We start from the raw sequence: 19474 nt of genomic DNA on the forward strand, positions 1-19474 counted from the left end.
TTTCGCATGACTTCCAAGATGCACCATAGCTACGAGGTAACCTTTTCAAACCACATGGCAACCTTTGTTCTGATCTAACAACATAGAATGCTCTTGAATTATTGGATGCGCGGCGCCGAAAAGCTCGACCAAAAGCTCCTATAGAGACCACAGAATCGCAGGCTGCAGCGACTCCTAGCGGTAAAAAAACTACAAGGGGTGTCCCCAGCCTGGTCGGCATGGATGAGTGGTTGCGGGCTTTGGGACACTCGGTAAGCATGATTTATATGCCTAGACGCCATGACCTGCTTGTTCTTACCAGACCTAGGAACTTGACGTTGACCGGCTGAACATAATTCATATAGCTGGTACGAAAGGTAAAGGTAGTACCTGCGCTTTTACCAGTTGTCTGCTTCGATCTCATGGTTTGAGAACGGGATTTCCGAAGAGCGTCGGATTATATACCTCCCCTGATCTACAATGTATCAGGGAGAGAATACAGATCGACAATCAACCAATAACGGAAGCTCTTTTCACACAATATTTTTTCGAGATCTGGGAAGCCCTTTTATACGCGGAGGTCGAACGACAGCCCCGTTATCTGCAGCTTCTTGCTTTATTGGCTTTCCATACATTCATTAGGGAAGGTGTCGACGCAGCAGTATTTGAAACACACCATGGCGGAGAGTATGATGCTACGAACGTGATCCGAAGGCCCATTGCGACTGGAATCACATCTCTGGGGATGGACCACGTTGAACAACTTGGGCCCACACTTGAAGATATCGCTTGGCACAAAGCGGGAATATTCAAAGCCGGAACACCTGCATTCTCCGTAACACAGGAACGTAATGTTGTTGAGATTTTGCGCAGCCGTGCCGCGGAAAAAAAGACGGATTTGATGTTTGTTTCAATGAACAGCTCTCTCCCTGTCAATGATAGGGTCCTGGGTGTCCCGGTCCAGCGATTGAATTGCTCTCTCGCCCTTGAGCTAGCAAGGTCTTTTGTGCACAGCAAGACACCTGATCACATCTTAGAGTCCAAGGACATTTCGAGTGGCGTTGAGAGTTTTTCATGGATTGGGAGATTTGAAGTTATATTAGATGGAACAATACGATGGTTCTTGGATGGTGCCCACAACACATTGAGTCTCACGCAGGCGGCGGAATGGTTTTCTTCATACTCTTCAGCCACACAAAAGTATGTCACACTGTCTTGGACTAAGAACCGGCCAGCTAACATTACATAATATTACGAAGATATCGTGTCCTTATCTTCAGCCACTATTCAGAGGAGCGTGATGGAGTAGCTCTAGTGGAATGCCTGGCTCGTTCACTTTCAAAACATAACGCAAGACCAGACTATGTCATCTTCACTACATACCAGGAAAGAGAGGATGGATCTACACGAATAGGTAAGTAATAAGTATGGCAAATGTAAAGGTTGTACTTATTCTCATGATTTATATTTCAGACAAAACCTTGAAAGTGCCCGAGATTCCGTTTCCTGACTTTTGCACTATATACTCTTCACTCTGGGTTGAACTTGAACCCAAAGCTGCAGTCTCAACCGAGCCAAATATCGAGGGGGCAATTAGGTTTGCAAAGCAGTTAGGCGCGCAGCGAGATGGAATGGAGGTCCTTGTGACGGGAAGCTTGCATCTGGTTGGGGGGGCACTTACCTTTTTGCGGCCGTAAATCATTGTCAAAGCAAAGAATAACTCTCCTTGTTATAGCCCAGAGTTGCTTCAGGCAAAGTTCAAGTCATTGGATCTTTGACGGAGATGATGATATTCGGATCATGTAGCTAAGTATTGCTAGACAACTTGCTCCAAATATATATTTCCACTTCGCACTAATACTACCTCAGTAATATTACCTTCAGCTATTCGACGGTATCCTTATCTGCACCATGGGCTGTTAATACGAGCTTTCTATACTGATGAGCCGTAAGTATAGTAAAGAGTATACAGGCCCGACAAGTCGTTTTAAAAGCTGGACGAATCACTATTAAGTTGTTTTAGACTCGATTTAGGAGAGTTTCAAATTCTGCCTGATAAATAGATATATTAACTGCAAGTCTTCATTCTTGCGACGTTGCAGTCGCTTCGATCTTCTAACCTCAAAAAGGACGTCTTCGTGTGGCGCTGTGTGCTTTGGCGGTCGTGAGAACCGCGACATGCCATTCCCCTGAGCGATAGTCTCGCTGGTTACTGGGGCCTCAGCATCTGCAATCTCCTTAGATTCTAATAGGAATTAGTAGAAGCTAGAATCTCCTATCATCTAAAACTTACCCGCTTGGTAATTCGCACCCTCCGTGTCCTTCATCGCCTCACGACTAGAGCAAAGTTTCAATAAATCCGAAGGAGTCTTGGCAATTTGGTCATCCATTTCTCCCAGAGTTCTGGCGAGGCCATTATCTCGGTGTCGGCATCGGAATCACACCCATCTGTCTCGACATGGATCACGATTGGATTGGGAGCCGAGCCAGAGGGATTAGAGCCATTCTCAATCACGAATGAGCGTCACGTACGACCAATTCACAGGCTGACGATCCAATCATTGAAGTCAAGGGCGGGCTATCGATTGTCCAGTGACGGCAGCTAAGATAGTCTCACGTGATCTCAGTACCTGCTTCGGAAGCACGCTGGTTTGTTTCCCAATCCTTATCGATATGGATCACAATAGGATTGGAAGCCGAGCCTAGTGGGCTAGAACCGTCATTGGCCCTCTTGCCTAGGTCAGAAGAGTGAGCATTTTCTACGGCGAATCTGGGGCATTAAAAATTCACCCTCTTGGTAACTCCTTTCAGCTTCTTGGCAATAGCATTCCTCTATGCGAGAGTCCTTGATAAATTAGCATTTATAAAAGAGGCCGATTAGCGGGTCATAGCCCGAAAGCTAGGGTGGGCTAGGATAATCGCTGACGGGAAGCAAAGATAAAATAAATTTGTGTATACCTTTGAACCCATCAATATTTTGTGCTTTATTTTAAGTAAATATTGACATTCCATAACATAGCACACCGGACCCGGATCCAAGATAGCTTATGTAAGCATCCTGACAATTGATTTACGCAGCCTTATGTATAAGTATTAGGGTGGTCAGGCTGGAGGCACATTCAACTCAACTCACGATCGTATGACGGGCTCGGATTTACCGGCGAGACTCAGCCGCAGTTCTCTATCTTTCCTTTCACAGAGCCGAAATACAGATTATCAGATGACTTGATGGAAGGAATCTGCCTGCGCGAGCAAACTAAGTCTGAAGGGTTCCTTAATATAACTTGTCTAAGCCTTGGCTATCCCTTTCTCTTTCTTCCGGGTGAGAAGTTCCCGGTCCCTCCTTTTCTTTTTCTCGTGCCAAATCGCCAGGACCATATTGATCAAGAATATCGTAACGAACATGACTCCCACAGAACCCATGGTTGCAGCCACGGTGATAATTGAGAACACGGAAAAGCCGTAAGAAGCCTGCAGAAAAGCGGTGTTTGTGTTCAGTGGTGGTATCGTGGCGCCGACCTGCATGGCCGTGAGTACGAGAGAAAAATAGACTAATACGATGAGAATCCAAGCAAAATCACGCTGGAAGAACTCTGCATAGCGGTTGTAGCCGTACAAGTAGCCGCGAATGAAGTGCGTAAAGAAAAAGCGGACCCTGTATATCGAGTTGATCCTTCCGAGTCGCAGCTCGCCAAAGTGGTAGCGTTTATTGACCTTGTCGAGAGAGTTTGGATCGACATGTAAGATGAACTCTGCCACAAAGCTCTTCCACCAGAGCCACGTTATCTCACTCGGAAGGAGATCTAGCTTATGAGCTACTTTTAGATCGAGCGGCGAGCAGATTAGCCAAATATAGGAGAGCAAGATTCCACAAGCGGATTTGTGAAGATCCTCGGATTTGCAGAGATAAATCTCCCAGAATAGATAATTGAGCATGTAATCCGGAAGTGGCTTGACGAAGATCTTGTTGGAGAACTTGAGGAGGTGGAGGTCCGCTTGCTCGGTCAGGATGATATCAAACCCCATCATCTTCTGTCGGTGTATCGGCCTAGCATTGAGGGGTCTCCCGGCCATCCAAAGATGCCCGTGAATTCTATTGAGCCGGGAGTGGTCCAGGTCCCGCTCGAGATATGCGTCGGCATCATTCGCGACCGAAAAGATGTCGTGCTCTTTGTTCCGGAAGATAGTCGGCAAGTTCACCAGCAGGGCAGAAGAGGATGTAGCTATGGGTATGCTTTTCAGCTGCGGCTGGACATTACCGGCAAGCGGTGATTCGTGGTCATTTGCATCTTGACGGATGCTGCCAGTGAGATTCACTAGTAGAGGAGCCAGGGTTCCATTTTGAATGGGCTCTTGAGGGACAGCCCCAGCAGGATTCGTTGGCGGCGACGGGGGCCCATTCGTTTTAGAATCTCGACAGGCATGGCCCGAGGGATTGTCTGGTGTTGGCAGTCGCAAGGAAAAGGGAGGTCTCAATAATTTGTCCTAGGCGGCATTAGCATCCGACAGTTGCATAGTCAACCGCAATGGAAAACGCCGTCAATGAATCGATCGGCTTTGGCTCTGAGAAGCTTACCTTGTTTTCCACCATCTCATCACTCCTTGGGAAAAGGGGCAGGGTGTTAGACAAAAATTGAAGTCAAAGAAGTCAGCCATGAATGATCGGAGTTCGTTTTGAAGAAGTGAAGGTGCTCGGGTTTTGTTGCTATTTTTGGCAGCGAGGGGAAGGTGAAAAGGCCCAGGAAATGGGGGACTTCGTTGCCAGAATGGGCTACGCCTTGAATCCCATGTGACTTAGAGCTAGAGCCATGTGTCAACAAGACCGATTGGTCAGCCTGTTAAGAGGGGGGCGTCACGCTGACCTCCTCGGTGTCTATGGATTGGCTACCTATTAAGGGGTACAACAAATCTTCTCTCCGAACGGCAGCGGGTATCAAGCACTGGCGATTGGCGACTGATCCCGGGAGATGTAGGCCTGTGTGGAGAGATCATCAAGGCACGGTCCGCTGTTGGGATGAATGGATTTACTAATCGGTGGATTTGCGTTTGTTCTTCTCTGACGCCGGGTCTACTGTAGTCTTGACACCAGTATTTTCCATTCGCTTCTGCCCCTCCTTCGCCCCCGAAAATCTCACTGTATTCATGGAAGATCGACCAAAACTATCATGTTGTCTTCTTCACCAACAACCGGTTTCTGGTATTCACAGAGATCAGGGTGATTTTGGCCCCCTGCCCCTCCGACCACTCATAAAAAGCAAAAATGGGGGCTGAACTGCCAGACGGGAATGACGGCCTGAGATACGCGACACACGGGAGACACGGCACATTCTAGCCGCGAGGCCACTTTAGCGCTTTTGAGGTCGTGCAGGGCATACAGAAGGGGCAGAGAAGATGGGCTTCATTGGTGTTCAGATGACCGGCTGGAAGGATTTAAAAGGGAGGGCGGCAACGGCAAGGGGCAATTTCCCCTAACGAAAACGAATCAAAAAGCGTCGGTGACCTCCTACAACAGCTATTCTATGTCGGTGGTCACCTAGCGCCCACGATGCGTTGCGTGGGCGGCTCGCCGCTGTATTGAGCCCTCTTCAGGTTAATCCGGCCACCTCTTCACCCACCTGAATATTCTTCACCTGAACATTTAGCCCGTGTAGAAAAAGGCGCCGTTGCAAAATTTGAGGGGATTTACTGTAGGTGTCCTTTTTTTTTCTCCCTTTTTTCTCCCTCCTTCACTAACGCTTAGCTTACACCGTGAATATAAAATTCGTGGCTAGTATAATCTAACGTCGAATTACACTAGAAATATTATGTAGACCTCGTAAAAAACATTTCGAGGGCTGGTATCTCCCGCCCTCATCAGCCCTCATTTACATAAAAAAAGCTGACTATTCCTGATTCGGATGTATAATCCTGCTGGTTCATAATTTTATGCTATTTTTATTTCCTATTCTAGTTAGTCTGTCTATGTTTGTTATGTTTGTCGGCCCTCGAAATCGCCCGCTCGCCGCCCTCCGCCCGCAAAACTGCGGGTCCGTGGGCGGCCCTTCGAGAGGCGACTCGCGGGCCGTTATGAGGCCTAATATTGTGGACTTCTTAAATCACTAAAATTCTACAAGAAATTCATACTTATACCTTAGTTCTATTCGATAACCAAGACTTATACCTTAGTTCTATTCGATAACCAAGTAATAGCTAAAACCAAAGAAGATAACTCACTATTACCCTCTTTCCTCCCCCTCTTCTGTAGATCAGGAGATGATTTCGGGGTAAAGCATGAAATTCATGATTAAGATAAGATATTCATATACTCAATAGGGGAGTGTAAATACAGTAGTTTTCAAAATCAGTTAAACCTCAACACTAACCTCAACACTCTTGCGACTTCACTCCCGGAAAATAAATCTGAAACAAACTAATCTATTTTGGTTCACCGCTCTTTAATTTAGGCAGAACCGTAACCGTAATGGCCTTATATCAATAACCGAGTCATCGTAATAAGAACGTAATGTTCCATAAAATCACGCAGAATTTTTGGTTAGAGTTGTGGCGATCTGATATGATCATCCGGCCTTTTGCTCCTCGTTCTTCCCGTATTCGATGCAGCCTCGCACTGCACCCGCCAGTCATAACACAGAAGGCTATGCTCCTGCAGAGAGCTAACCCTGGTAGGCAAAGATGCATCTCTACTATGTACTCCATGGCCTGTGCCACCTTTTGCGAGTTTCATTCGCTGCCAGCCCGCAGTTGAAACGTGGTTCTCTAAACAAGCTAATGCGGGCGATCCAAAGATTGCGAATGCTTGTTAGAGATGACAGCCCAAATCGTATCGACTATACATCCCATATATGGAGCCAGAACTATAGGAATACGCTCCAACACCCGGGTGCTTCGGCAGCCCGTACGCCGCGTGATCTACCTCAAGCCCTCCCCGCCCAGTGGACTTCAGATTGGAATCGAGCAAACAAGTAAATCTGGCTGCCATTCGCTCAGATTCATTCACCTATCTGAGTGGGAAGAAGGAAGAGACAACCACGAGGACCCGCCAACCTGTATCCACTACGGGTGACAATCAACAATCGGGAGATGTCACAGGAATACCTTGCTTTGGCTCCTAGCGACTTCGGGCAATTATCTCTGGAGAAAAAAAGCAGAGAAATTTCTTCAACGGAAGACTGCCCGCCACCATCGGGTGAGAGCCGATGACACTGTCATCACTATACTAACAAGCAATAGTACCAGACGCAAACTGACGAAACGTTTTGACGATACCGACATTATTGGACCGTTGTCGAGAACAGCTGGTTGTGTGGTCAGATCCTTGGTTCCTGTATTGTCAATTATACCGCACTTGACACATTTACTACGTGGTCCATTTCTTGTAGCTGTATGCTCGCTACATCGATGGTGGCTCGAACATTGGACGAAATTGCAAACCATTCAAGAAAAAGCTAGAACGGGCCTCGAGAGTTTTGGCGACCTCTGGCTTTCCCCTCTTTCGCAGTAAACCCAACCCAAATGGCAATCTAGGTGCTTACCACACACACGAACTGTGATCTACAATACCTTACTTGCAGATGACCAATGGACCCTGCTCGTCTATTCTTAGCCTATCAATCATATCTACAGTATCATGTTTAATGCTTTGTTCTACCTCCTGTTGGAAGGTAATATGCGGTGATGCGACTACCAGGCGCCTCGGTGGCATCCACTGTCTAGAACCTGAGTACGTAGCTTTCGATGGTGATGATGATACTTAAACTTAAACTTCTTGATTTATGGGAATGGGTCTCGTGTGGCCCTGTTGGTCGTGGTGAGATACCCATCACCAACCCATCCTTTAATCATCGTGACGTCATGGTGATTTTCGGTGAGCAACACAAAATTAGTCCGATGTGCGAGGCCGGTTTCATTTACTGAGTAATATCGGTAACACGTCGGTTAGTGATATTAGTGATATGACAGGCTCCCTGTTGGTACACGTTAATATAAGAGTAAATTTAAAGTCTATCCAGGCTCCCGTGTGTTTCCGCATCCGAACAGAATGACTGTCCAGACCGCGATAGAATGCAGTCCTTGCTGGTCATCTGCTGCGTGTGTCATATGAACCTTGACTAGTTAGTCATTCGTCTATTGGCCACAGTTACAGATAAATGCTATACCTATCTTTGGCGGAACGGAAAACATACGGAGGCCAATAGAGTACTTCACATCACTCACCATGAGTAGTGGGCAACAATCCCAACGCGAGTTTACCGAATTGTGGGCCGAGGCCGTTTTTATTTTTCAGGAGCGGTCGAACATCAAAATGCAGGAGATTTGTCGTTCAAAAATCGACACCGTTGATAAATTAATTACAAATCTCGAAAGACGAACGATCATTTTCGACAAAGCAAACCGTCATGGGGTCAACTTACGCAGAATACTGCAGACAACACTGACCCCGATCCGGCTGTTCAGTGAGATCGCCAGCGCTGGTGTATCCATTGTACGTACATCTACGATCAACCGTCGCTTTGTAGGCAAAAATAACTTCTGATCAGGTCTTTCCTCCCGCGCGGGCCATTTTTGGTGCTGTGAGCTATTTGCTCAATGTAGGTCGAGCATACGTACTTACCACCGGTCCAGAGTCATAACTATCTTCCATCATACAGACCGCGGTTAATGTTGGCAAGGCCTTCGATTCTGTTCCAAAACTGCTCGAGGGCATGAGTGCCTTCAGCGACCGCCTCGAAAAGTATGTGGGTAAGGACGGGAAAGATACGCCAGCCATTTTGAAGCCCATTTTGATCAAATTTCTCTGCGCCTACTTGGAAGTCCAAGCGATCACTCTCAAAGTACTCCGTGGCCGGTTCAACATGTTCATATCCATCGGCCTTTTGAATAGTGACAAGGGAATTTGCGCGGCGCTCGAGCGGCTCGATAGGCTGACCAAGCTGGAGATAGCTGCCGCCGTGGTCGTCCTCCGGGACGAGTTCCATGAGGCAGAAAAACAACAAACGGAGAAACTAAACCGTATTGCGGCTCACATTGGGCGTAGGGAACCCTCAAACCATTATCTTCGCTGAAACTGACGGTGATTATCTATAGTTAATTCGTTACGCGAAGCAGAGAGATCCCTTTTTCCCACTCGTTTCCAGCCTGAATTTGCCTCCGCTGACATCCGTCAATCAGTCCAGGATACTGCCTTGGACAACATCGGGACCTGGATTCTCAAGGACCACAAATTCAAATCCTGGGCAACTCTAAACCCGCAGTCGAACAGAGTGATTTGCCTTGTTGGAGACCCGGGTACGGGCAAGTCCTATCTCTGTCATCAGATCATCAAGCATCTAACAGCATCCTACGCACTCGGCCAAGCAAATCAACTACGCCGGTATAAAGGCCTCTCCGTGATCTCCCTGGCCTATTACTTCTGCAGGTCTGACCGGCCCGAGTTACAGCTTGGCAACACCCTTCTCAAGTCTCTCGCTTATCAAGTTGCTAAAACTGACCAATACTACCGCGAGTATATCTGTAACGTCAATGACCTCGACCGCATTTCTGACACGACCACCCTTTGGGATCGGCTTTTTATGGAATTTTCACCCAAGAAATATAACTCCTGGATCTTCTTGATCATTTACGGCTTTGATGGCATCCAAGAAAAAGCGAGGGAGTCCATTCTGAGCTCTGTGTCCAACATGAACCAACAGTTAACAACGGAGAGCCGAATCTCGGTTATGTTCATCACTAGTCCTCGCATTCGACACGAGCTTGCACGACATTCTATTACTATGGACCAACAAATCGAAATTCTCCCTAAAATGATCCAGGACGATTTCTCTTCGTATATTGACTACCATGCTGCAGATCTCTACTGTTTCAGCAGATCGCCACATCTCACACAACTAATAAAGTCGACTTTGAAGGAACATGCGCACAAGTCCTTTCTATGGATCAACGCGATGTTCGATGAGCTCAAAGACCAAATCGAGGAGAACAAAATCCTTGAGCTTCTCAAGCACACGTCAGAAAAATGGAAAGACCTTTTCCAAGGGAATTTGGCACGTCTAAGTCAACGACTGACTCAGCAGCAGATTGAAGTCCTAAACGTAAGTGACAGTATCAGTGATAAAAATCACCGATCGTCTAACAGTCATACTAATAGCTATATACACGTAGGATATTCTACCCTGGGTTATATTCATAGATCCACCTATTTCCATCGAGGCCCTATCGCGGGCAGTAAACGTGTCAAACGAGGGAAACCGCATAATCGGGCTCCAGGAGCTAATCGAGTATCAGTACGGCATGATCCTGGGCCTACAAACCTGCAGCGGACACCGGCTTTCCCTCAACCCCGGCGTACTTGGATCTGCTCAGCCCATCGATCCCGACATGCAGTCATTCAGACAAGACACTTTCCACACAGACTACTTAGATGACTCTGTGTATGTTGTCCTCCAACATCCAGAAATAAAAAGCATACTCCCTACAGAGGGGTCTGGAGTCCGCATGGACATCTTGGGAGCATCACTGCTCGTCCTACGAACCTGCCTACAGATCTTCTGTGACAGAGAAATTTTTGAAAAATGTCGCGATGACTTGGCGGCTTATGCTGCGAGGCTCGACATACTGATCTCAAATGGATACAATTCCTCCCTTGCGCTGAAAGATCGTTGCTTGATTGTGCGGTCTATTTTCCAGCTCTTTAGTAACCCAGAATGCATCGCCCGCTGGATCTCCGTAGGTCGGGACTTCAGTGAGCGGTGTCTGGTCTCCGATAACTTCTTGGTTGGATTGTGTACCTGGATTGAGGACGAAAAGTTGGAAGAAATATTCCAGCAAGAAATGAATTTGCTGGTGTGGATGAAGAAATTAAAGGATAATCCTATTCACGTGTTTTACCCAGTCGCAGTCGAGTGTGGCAGACGATGGCTTGAGGAAGATATTGCTCGCGTTGATGAAGAAGTTTTGTTCATTCATAACTATACAGTCAAGGTACGTTTCCGTATTCCGGGATATCAAAATAGGACAACGTTAGTTGACATCCCCCTTGAAGGATAACCCCAGTCCAACTGGGCATTTTGAAACTAGCCTGCGTAATTTGGACGATAAAAGGATAACTGATCTGGCGACCTGGGCACACTATAATGGCCAGAACAGTGACCATCGATGTCGTCTAGCCATAGCGCACATCAGAGCAGGAGGTCTTGCCAGCATACGTAAAGCGCGTCAGTTGGCCAAAAGTGCAATGAAATTGGATCGGAAGAATGGCAACGCTTTCCTATGCTTCGGGAAGACGTTCTTGCACGTGTCTAGAATGGAGCAGAAAGCCATCAGACATATCAAGAAAGGTCTTCATCTACTCTCCGAACACGAGAAGAAGATTCGGTTCGACACATTTGAGACTCTATACCGATATGGCGGAGACCCTCTGCCCGATATTGATGACATGACAAGTGCATCCGACAGTATCGGACAAGGCTGGATTCTCGAACATCACATGGATGCTCTACTTCGGTCGTACAAGTATGAAAAAGTCACGGAGATGCTGCAGCATATCGTCGGTGCAGATCTATCGTACCCATCTACTCGACAGTGGAAGGCCTTTTTTTGGGAGCTCTCCACGCACATGCCCCACCATCAACGGCTTATGATGTATGCCTTGGCCACACGGAATAGGCAACTGGTAGACGAATTATACCAGCGTGGATTGAACGTCCTCTCGCTCTGCAATGTCAGCGGCGTCCGACCTGTCTTCTACTATTATTACGCTGTCTTCAATCTTCGCTTAAACTATGGGACCACTCATGCCGGAGATCTCCTTACCAGGGCCGCCGATGATTTTCACGCCGTAGACATTGACACCGCATACAGCCGGATCCGGTACTGTGCCAGCATTGAGGCTGGGGTGCGATATTTGACAAACGCATTACGGCCACGACCCATGGTCAACTTCCGTGTGGGAGAGCAGGAGAAACAGTTCTTCTCGGACTTGGAGGGGAAGTTAGCAAGGGGAGAATGTCTGGAGTTCCTCGCTCTTCCTCTCGCGGTTTGGTACCGCGAGAAAGAAAACGACCCTGCCAAGTGCCGCAGGATGCTCAGCAACCTGATCTCGCGGCAGATCAGCTTGATCTGCACAGGCACTGACCAGATTTCAGCCTGGTACATACTTTCCGATGCCCTTGTTGCGGCAGGCGCAGAGAGCGATGCTATTACTGCATTGAAGTTTATCAAGCAGTATCGGTTGCATAACGAACGCACGACCCGTGCGAAACGGGTCTATAGCGGATTTTTCTGCGACAGTTGTGGCAGACTTATCATGGCGGGTGCGGTCCACCAACGCTGCAGCATTTGTATCAATCTCGACTTTTGCAACGATTGCAGTTCTATGCTGAAAAATGGGACTAATCCACTAGCTTTGTGTGATAAGAAGCACCGATTCTTCGATATCCCGGGTGTGGCCGACAAGGCCACAGAGGGTCATATGACCCAGAAACGGGATTGCTCACCGAGTCTGAAAGACCTGCTATCTTGGTTGCAACAGGTCAAGGATCAGTACGAGGTGCAAGTACATACTATGAAAAACGGTGTGGCAGTTTGATGCACGAATTTGCTTCGTTACCATCAGTCATTAAGTGGTGTCAACTTAGTGGCAGCGTGGTCGGCTACCTTTGTTTGGCGTGCTTTGGTGCCATCAAACACTGCATGCTAGGGGAAATTTTTTAAGTGGCGACGAGAGAGGAGAGCCACAGCACTGAGGTACTGTAGTGTGTGTATAGCAGTTTCGAAAGAATATATCACTTACGGTCTTATAACTGTACTATAGAATACACAAACCATTGTGGAAAGCGATCTGAAATGTGGCCTGGAAGACCTAATCTAATCACAGCTCACACAGGATAGATTTATTGCGCGGGAATGAGGTCACAAGAGTGCGGTGGTATATGTAACTGACTTCGAAAACTACTGTATAAGAAGTGATGGTTTCACTTGCCATTTAAGATTTTCACTTACATCCAGACCAAAGAGTAGTGACTACAACAACGCACCTACAAGGAAAAGGTCAGCGCGGGAGGGGAAGGCCACGTCAGCGCTTCAGGCACGTGTAGGATGTTTAGGTGCAGAATAGTGGTGTTCAGGGCATTCAGGTGAATAGCCAGAGCGGGCTTAAGAGTAGGGCGGCAAGAGGAAATTCCCGCACAGTATCAAAAAGCGTAGCAAAAAACCAGGATGTAAAAAACATACAACAGCCAGGACTCGCTGGTGCTCGCCAGCCCATCACTTCGTTGGTCATTCTGGCTACTGTACTTGCATTCTACAACGAGTACCGGTCCAAAAGTGTCAAAGACCAAATCGAGGAATAGATGTTAGACATGGCAAACAGCTCTACACTGTCCACCAAGGCCAGCCCGCACCTGGGAAGGACTCGTTCTACGCTGTTCTACGCTAACCAAAGTCCGGTTGTAATATTCCAATTGACTTGAATACAGTAATACTCTATCCAATTCAAGGCTAGCTCCACCTGACACGCTCAAGATTAGTGCTTGTGAAATACCAATGTCACGGACGCTAATTTTTACTTGGTCCTGGAAAAATGGAATGCTATCTCATAGTATAAGCAACTATTGGTTTAACCTGCTTAAAATAAGAAACGCCGGATTTCCAATCAGTGTCATCCTGATAGACTTTATGATGTCAAAGCACATGGTCACGTTGCTTTGGCGGCTCTGCAGAAGATGAATTGACTTTCGCCATCACTGCCTTCAACTCGTCTTTCAAAGTCTGTCTGAACCTTCCATCCTTGAAGTATAAGATGGAAAGCAGCGCATGGAACTTCATGGCATATACAGCATTCCTATTGTCAAAGTCCGCCGTAGGTTCGGAAATGGATACGCGCTTCAAGTACTCGCGGATGAACGGAGGTCCCAGTTTATACCTCGGATTTCGGCAAATGGCCAAGTCAGCTGGAAGGAGCCAAAGGGATGAGTGGTCAACTACAATATTCACACGATTTTTTCATCATTGGAGAGGGGGTTAGTCCATACCCTCATTGTGGCCCCAGTACGCGCAAGCATCGAACATGCAGAGCTCATCGGACGAGGTCCTGGGCTTGATGTTTCCTGGCCACAGATTTGAGTGAATCAGACAGGGCTTGATCGATCTTCGCTTTCCAAGGGTCCGAGGTATTTGGGGATTGCTTTCTCCAGAAAGTCGACTTTGAGAGAGTCCAGTTCCTCATCGAGCTCGTGGACCCGCTCGTCGTGGACGAAAAGGCTCTTCATCTGCTGCGCCCAGAATACACACCAGATAGAGTTCGAAGTGTTGTCCACGGGAAAATTGGCAAGATGGGTGGGCACATGGAAGCCGAATTGCCCAGTCTGCGACCGGGATTAGTCATAGATGCAATCAGCCGAATCGAAGTTGGTTTTCCCTCTGCCCCTGAATCACAAACTAACACTTGCAGGATCCTTCTCGCTTGACAGATGGTATCTTGATTTCTTGAGTTCTTGAATTCTGGAATTTCTAATTTTTCTTTGTTTATGACCTACCCGACTTCATCTTATCCCTGCTCACTGCTAAAATGAAGCAGAGCTATGAGGTACTGTTAGGAACATATGAGGCGTTCGATCTGACAGATGAACAGTGCGCTCTCAGGCTGCTCGAGACGCGAAGACGGAAAGGCCGACCCAAATACCCAGCTACAACCCTTACTGCATCCGCCTCTATTCGCGACAACTCAAGTGTGAGGGGCGTGCCTAGTCTAGTCGGGATGAGGCAATGGCTGCGATCACTAGGCCATTCGGTATGGATGCTTAAATGAATTATCTACCTTGCTGCACCATGGTTTGACTTCTCGGTTTAGGAGAACGAGATTGACAACTTGAACGTAATTCATGTTGGCGGCACAAAAGGGAAAGGTAGCACCTGTGCTTTTACCAGTTCCTTCCTCCTCGCGCATGGTTTGAGAACAGGGTTTCCAAGGCGTATTGGACTATATACCTCTCCTGATTTGCAATGCATTCGGGAGAGAATACAAATTAATAATCAACCAATAACGGAAGGTCTTTTCACACGATACTTTTTCGAAGTTTGGGAGACTCTTATCTCTCGAGATTTGGCACGATATACGGACTTCACAGGACAACCTCGCTATCTGCAGCTACTGGCCTTACTGGCTTTTCACACTTTCATCAAAGAAGGTGTTGGCGCGGCAATATTCGAGACACACCATGGCGGAGAATACGACGCTACAAACGTGATTCAGAAGCCTATTGTGACTGGGATCACGTCTCTGGGAATGGACCATATTGACCAACTGGGCCCTACGATCGAGGATATTGCATGGCATAAGGCGGGCATTTTCAAACCCGGAGCACCAGCATTCTCTGTCGTACAAGAGGCTGGTCCTGGTGAAGTTCTACAGAAACGTGCAGCCGAGAAAAATACTGAATTGACGTTTGTCTCGTCTTCCAGAACTCTTCCGGCCAACAGAAGAGTGCTCAGTGTTCCAGTACAACGATTAAACTGTTCTTTGGCCCTTCAGCTAGCTGCAAGCTTTCTGCAGCTGAAGAATCCCAAGTATGCACTGAGCGCCGACGACATATCCCAGGGCATTGAAAATTTCTCGTGGATTGGGAGATTTGAGGTAATAGAAACTAAGAGTGCACAGTGGTTTTTGGACGGTGCTCATAATACACTCAGTCTTGAGCAAGCTGCGGAGTGGTTTTCAAAGAACATCAGTGCTGCACATGTGCCACAGTGAGTATGTACTTTTCATCTTTACCTCTTGACTTGCTAAATAGTTTTGTTTCAGATATCGTGTCCTTATATTTAGTCATTTTTCCGAAGAGCGTGATGGAGCGGCTCTTTTGGAGTGTCTAGCGCATGCGCTTTCAAAGCACAACGCAAAGCCTGACCATGTTATTTTCACCACGTACAACGAGAGAGAAGATGGATCTACTAGAATAGGTAATTACATAAGTATAGCTGCCATGCGGTATCGGGCTGATTTTTTTACAGACAAAACACTTAAAGTGCCACAAACACCTTTCCCGGATTTTTGCACATCATATTCTTCCCTTTGGAAGACAATGCATCCTCATGCCGCAGTTTCAATTGAGTCAACCATTGAAGGTGCCATAAGGCTAGCAGAACGGATCGGTGTTCAACAAGGCGGCATGCAGGTGTTCGTTACTGGAAGCCTACACTTAGTTGGAGGTGCGCTCAACATATTGCGCCCTTAGCTTGACAATAATCTACTTTGTTGGACCGGGGATCTAGCGAGCGCAGTGTTTTTTGCCTTCTCATGGGCGTATCGCTGAGGTTGCAAGACAGATTTGATTCTACGCGGCAACCAAGAATAATCCAGAATATCATAGGAAAGTTAGCACTTGGCTCTTTCTTATTTTTGAACCGGGCGCGTAGTAAGATTTTGCGCACGTGAAACGCTTCGACTCGGCAATGACGCGGACCATTCGTCATCCATGCATGGACCGTTGATACGAGCTTCCAATACTGATGAGCCGCAAGATGATAAAGCTCCAGGATGAATGTAGTAAAGAGTCTTTGCAGGCCCGACGATAATCTCAAGTGGGCATTGTATCTGTGTCAGCCCTGGATGTTGCAAATTAAGCGGACTTACTAACCTCGGGAATTGGTGAAAATTTTTACGTGATGCCATTATTTATCGAATCCTTGAAATCTGAGCACTGGAAATAAATGTGTTGGGTTGGTAGGCAATAGGGCCAGAATAAATTCAAGTCGACTTTTCGCGGTTTAAGCCAAAAGCCAGGTAACAGCAAAGCAAGATTAGTCAGGAGAGGGTGCAGAAGCTGTGCATGCCACAGTGTCGACGATTGGTTCCTCTGTCAAGCCCAAGGCGTATGACAACTCAGCAATGCTGCTGGAAGCGCAAATATATCAATAGTCTAATATTAACTGTCATGTGGTGACTTGCTGTCATGGCAGTATGTTTAGACACTAGGTAGGCCAATTAATTGTTCCTTCTGGGTGAAACAGTCAAGTATCCCATAGTCATTTAGAGCGCATGCATGAGCCGTGATTGGTCTCAATACCCCCACCTGTCTTATATCCATGCATTCACTAATACCTTGAGACCGCCGCCCCTCCGGCTCTCGCACACCCATGCCGGATTCCGATATTTGCACCGTTATTTCAAGGCAATCAATTTCAAGATCGTCACGTGGTTGATCAGTGTATTGGTAGATTTCTTGAATTTATCAGTACAGAGTCAGCCAATACGCTTGAGCATACATTGTGGCGTTTCCCTCATCGTCTCTGGTCCTTGTGACGCCAATGCTGCAGGGTTAGGCCTATTTTCGGGTCCCTCCGTCTCATCTTCCATACCAATCAATCATGATGGTGATCGAGGGTTACGTTGACAAGGCGAATTCGGTCATGAGAGGCTGAGCCTCCGTAGATCTCCTGAATGACCATGAGGCAAAATGGTGTAGATCGATATCTTCGTGCTGTCTGGTTAATGGATGATGTCGCTTTTTATGTAGTCTTGCAATGCGTAGGGGGACATTACGTAGTTAGGGGCTGGCCGTTCGTGCCGCATTGTTTGCGGGCTTGTATCTGCTGGCTCGCGGCTGGGGCAGTCAATCGGTCAGATAAGCCATCTTCAATTTCGGTAATAGTGTAGCGCTATCACTCAGGTGCAACAAGGCCCCTTCAGACTGTTCTTTGTATCCTGCGGTTCATAGACCCGCTTCGCGTGGGCGACTATCCAGAGGGAGCGGAAGGCACGTCGATGACGGGACTGACGAATGACCGACGGATAGTCACGTGCGGCTAAAAAAGAATTCGAGGGCCAGCGTCAGGGCCTCGGAGAAAGCACCTGATCAGGAACGAGGTGAGCCCAAGAAAGGAGGGGAAAGTCACGAGGACGTGATGACGAGCCACACAGGGAAAAGGGGGTGGCATGGCTCAGGAGCTCGGTGATCCGCATCAATAGCAAAAATGCCTCACCTGCAGAGTGAAAGGGAGGAGGGCGAAAAGGTAAATGTGAGATGCAGGGGCGGAGGGGGTGGACAGGGTACTATATACCACCACGCACGGCGAGGCGTAAGCTCCCATCCATTGATTTCTTTGGGGGTTTCACCATGCCGGAAAATGGCGCCAAGGCTTCTTCCGAAGAAGCTTAAGACGATCCATTACATAATAACATGGGTTTTCCGAGGATCATGATTACCTCTTCTAGAGATGAGCCCGTCTTCTACCGATAATTTAATGAATTTTAGCTTGTCAATTTGCCCTGTCTCCGTAGCCACTTCTTAAAATCATCGGAGCTTAACTCAAGGCACCTGATCCTTCGAACGTTTCTATGTTGTTGATAATCCAAGACTTGCATCCATCATAATATGACTCCTGTGAGACCCTTGACCTTACAAGAAGCTGTTAGCAAGATCGACCAGCGAGTCCAGCAAGACCAGAAAATCCGGTCACAGCTCTCGTATGAGTCACAGCTCTCGTAGGAGTCACAGCTCTCGTAGGAGTCACAGCTCTCGCAGGAGTCATAGCTCTCGCAGGAGTCACGGCTCTTGCAGGAGTCACGGCTCTCGTAGGAGTCACAGCTCTCGCAGGAGTCATGGCTCTCACAGGAGTCATGGCTCTCGCAGGAGTCACGGCTCTCACAGGAGTCACGGCTCTCACAGGAGTCACGGCTCTCACAGGAGTCACGGCTCTCACAGGAGTCACGGCTCTCACAGGAGTCACGGCTCTCGTAGATTGGTCTATAGCCAGGCTACTGAGACTATCTTACATGCACTCTAATACAATATAAGCTACAATCCATCAAATAGTCATAGTATACAGTTATTAGCGAAATATGCTTCTTCCCCAACAACTGCTTTTCTTTTCTCGAAACCCATTACCAAGGCCTTAGCGCAGATCTCAGTATGGGACCATTAGACAATGTACCGCGTATGGTACTGTCTCTCCCACCGCAATATTACATCCAGTGCTTTTAGTGTTGGGCGGTAAACGTTGATGGCCCTGATACTAGGTAGGGAGCCGGCGGCCCTCAACTTATCGTGGTCCAGTCAATGGAGGCTCTGCGCTAAGGCCTTTGTAGTGGGTCCCGAGAAAAGAAAAGCAGTCGCTGAGGAGGAAACAGTGTATATAGCGGTTACGCAGTAGTTTTTGATTTGGATAATTTTAACCATGATTCTAATCAGCGTAGTACGGGAGATGCAATAGGCCAGAAACGGTACTGCAAATTAGGAATAGTGTTGCAGGTCAGAAACGGTGCCGCAGGTCAGAAACGGTGCCGCAGATAAGCAACAGTGTCGTAGAAGCAATTAAGTTCTATTAGCCCCGGTAAAAGCTAACGCGCTCATTTTGTGGCAGCTACATAACTACTAATGCTCCACCGCTCGCTGCTGGGCAGAAAACTGAAACAGTATAGCAGTTTTTCTAACCGTTAATTTTTTTGACCATGCTTGACACACAAAACGGGTCCTTTCATAAAGGAAAAGATTAACGATAAAAA

At 47.4% G+C, this 19474-nt stretch overlaps 6 protein-coding genes across 6 annotated transcripts; 3 read left to right on the forward strand and 3 right to left on the reverse strand.

The window, feature by feature from the left end:
* Positions 1 to 18: 18 nt before the first annotated feature.
* On the forward strand, positions 19 to 1676 carry N7466_001568 (Mur ligase C-terminal; the record flags this gene model as incomplete). The annotated part of the gene is made up of 5 exons (XM_057160966.1): positions 19 to 36; positions 87 to 251; positions 308 to 1183; positions 1273 to 1393; positions 1453 to 1676. The coding sequence occupies 5 exons, from the start codon at positions 19 to 21 to the stop codon at positions 1674 to 1676; spliced, it is 1404 nt and encodes a 467-aa protein (XP_057024251.1).
* Positions 1677 to 2009: 333 nt separating this feature from the next.
* N7466_001569 (uncharacterized protein) lies at positions 2010 to 2369 on the reverse strand (the record flags this gene model as incomplete). Its single annotated transcript, XM_057160967.1, has 2 exons — positions 2010 to 2224; positions 2273 to 2369. The coding sequence occupies 2 exons, from the start codon at positions 2367 to 2369 to the stop codon at positions 2010 to 2012; spliced, it is 312 nt and encodes a 103-aa protein (XP_057024252.1).
* Positions 2370 to 3267: 898 nt separating this feature from the next.
* N7466_001570 (uncharacterized protein) lies at positions 3268 to 4570 on the reverse strand (the record flags this gene model as incomplete). Its single annotated transcript, XM_057160968.1, has 2 exons — positions 3268 to 4464; positions 4556 to 4570. 2 exons carry the CDS (start codon positions 4568 to 4570, stop codon positions 3268 to 3270), a joined length of 1212 nt encoding a protein of 403 aa, XP_057024253.1.
* A 3624-nt stretch (positions 4571 to 8194) lies between these two features.
* Positions 8195 to 12562, forward strand: N7466_001571 (uncharacterized protein; the record flags this gene model as incomplete). The annotated part of the gene is made up of 6 exons (XM_057160969.1): positions 8195 to 8461; positions 8517 to 8567; positions 8628 to 9009; positions 9064 to 10067; positions 10138 to 10956; positions 11018 to 12562. 6 exons carry the CDS (start codon positions 8195 to 8197, stop codon positions 12560 to 12562), a joined length of 4068 nt encoding a protein of 1355 aa, XP_057024254.1.
* Positions 12563 to 13656: 1094 nt separating this feature from the next.
* N7466_001572 (uncharacterized protein) lies at positions 13657 to 14043 on the reverse strand (the record flags this gene model as incomplete). Its single annotated transcript, XM_057160970.1, has 2 exons — positions 13657 to 13925; positions 14007 to 14043. The coding sequence occupies 2 exons, from the start codon at positions 14041 to 14043 to the stop codon at positions 13657 to 13659; spliced, it is 306 nt and encodes a 101-aa protein (XP_057024255.1).
* Positions 14044 to 14542: 499 nt separating this feature from the next.
* On the forward strand, positions 14543 to 16205 carry N7466_001573 (uncharacterized protein; the record flags this gene model as incomplete). The annotated part of the gene is made up of 4 exons (XM_057160971.1): positions 14543 to 14764; positions 14825 to 15720; positions 15776 to 15930; positions 15982 to 16205. 4 exons carry the CDS (start codon positions 14543 to 14545, stop codon positions 16203 to 16205), a joined length of 1497 nt encoding a protein of 498 aa, XP_057024256.1.
* Between the last annotated feature and the right edge of the window lie 3269 nt (positions 16206 to 19474).

Source organism: Penicillium verhagenii (genome assembly GCF_028828195.1).
Source record: "Penicillium verhagenii strain IBT 33310 chromosome Unknown utg000003l_segment0_segment0, whole genome shotgun sequence".
NCBI lineage: Eukaryota > Fungi > Ascomycota > Eurotiomycetes > Eurotiales > Aspergillaceae > Penicillium > Penicillium verhagenii.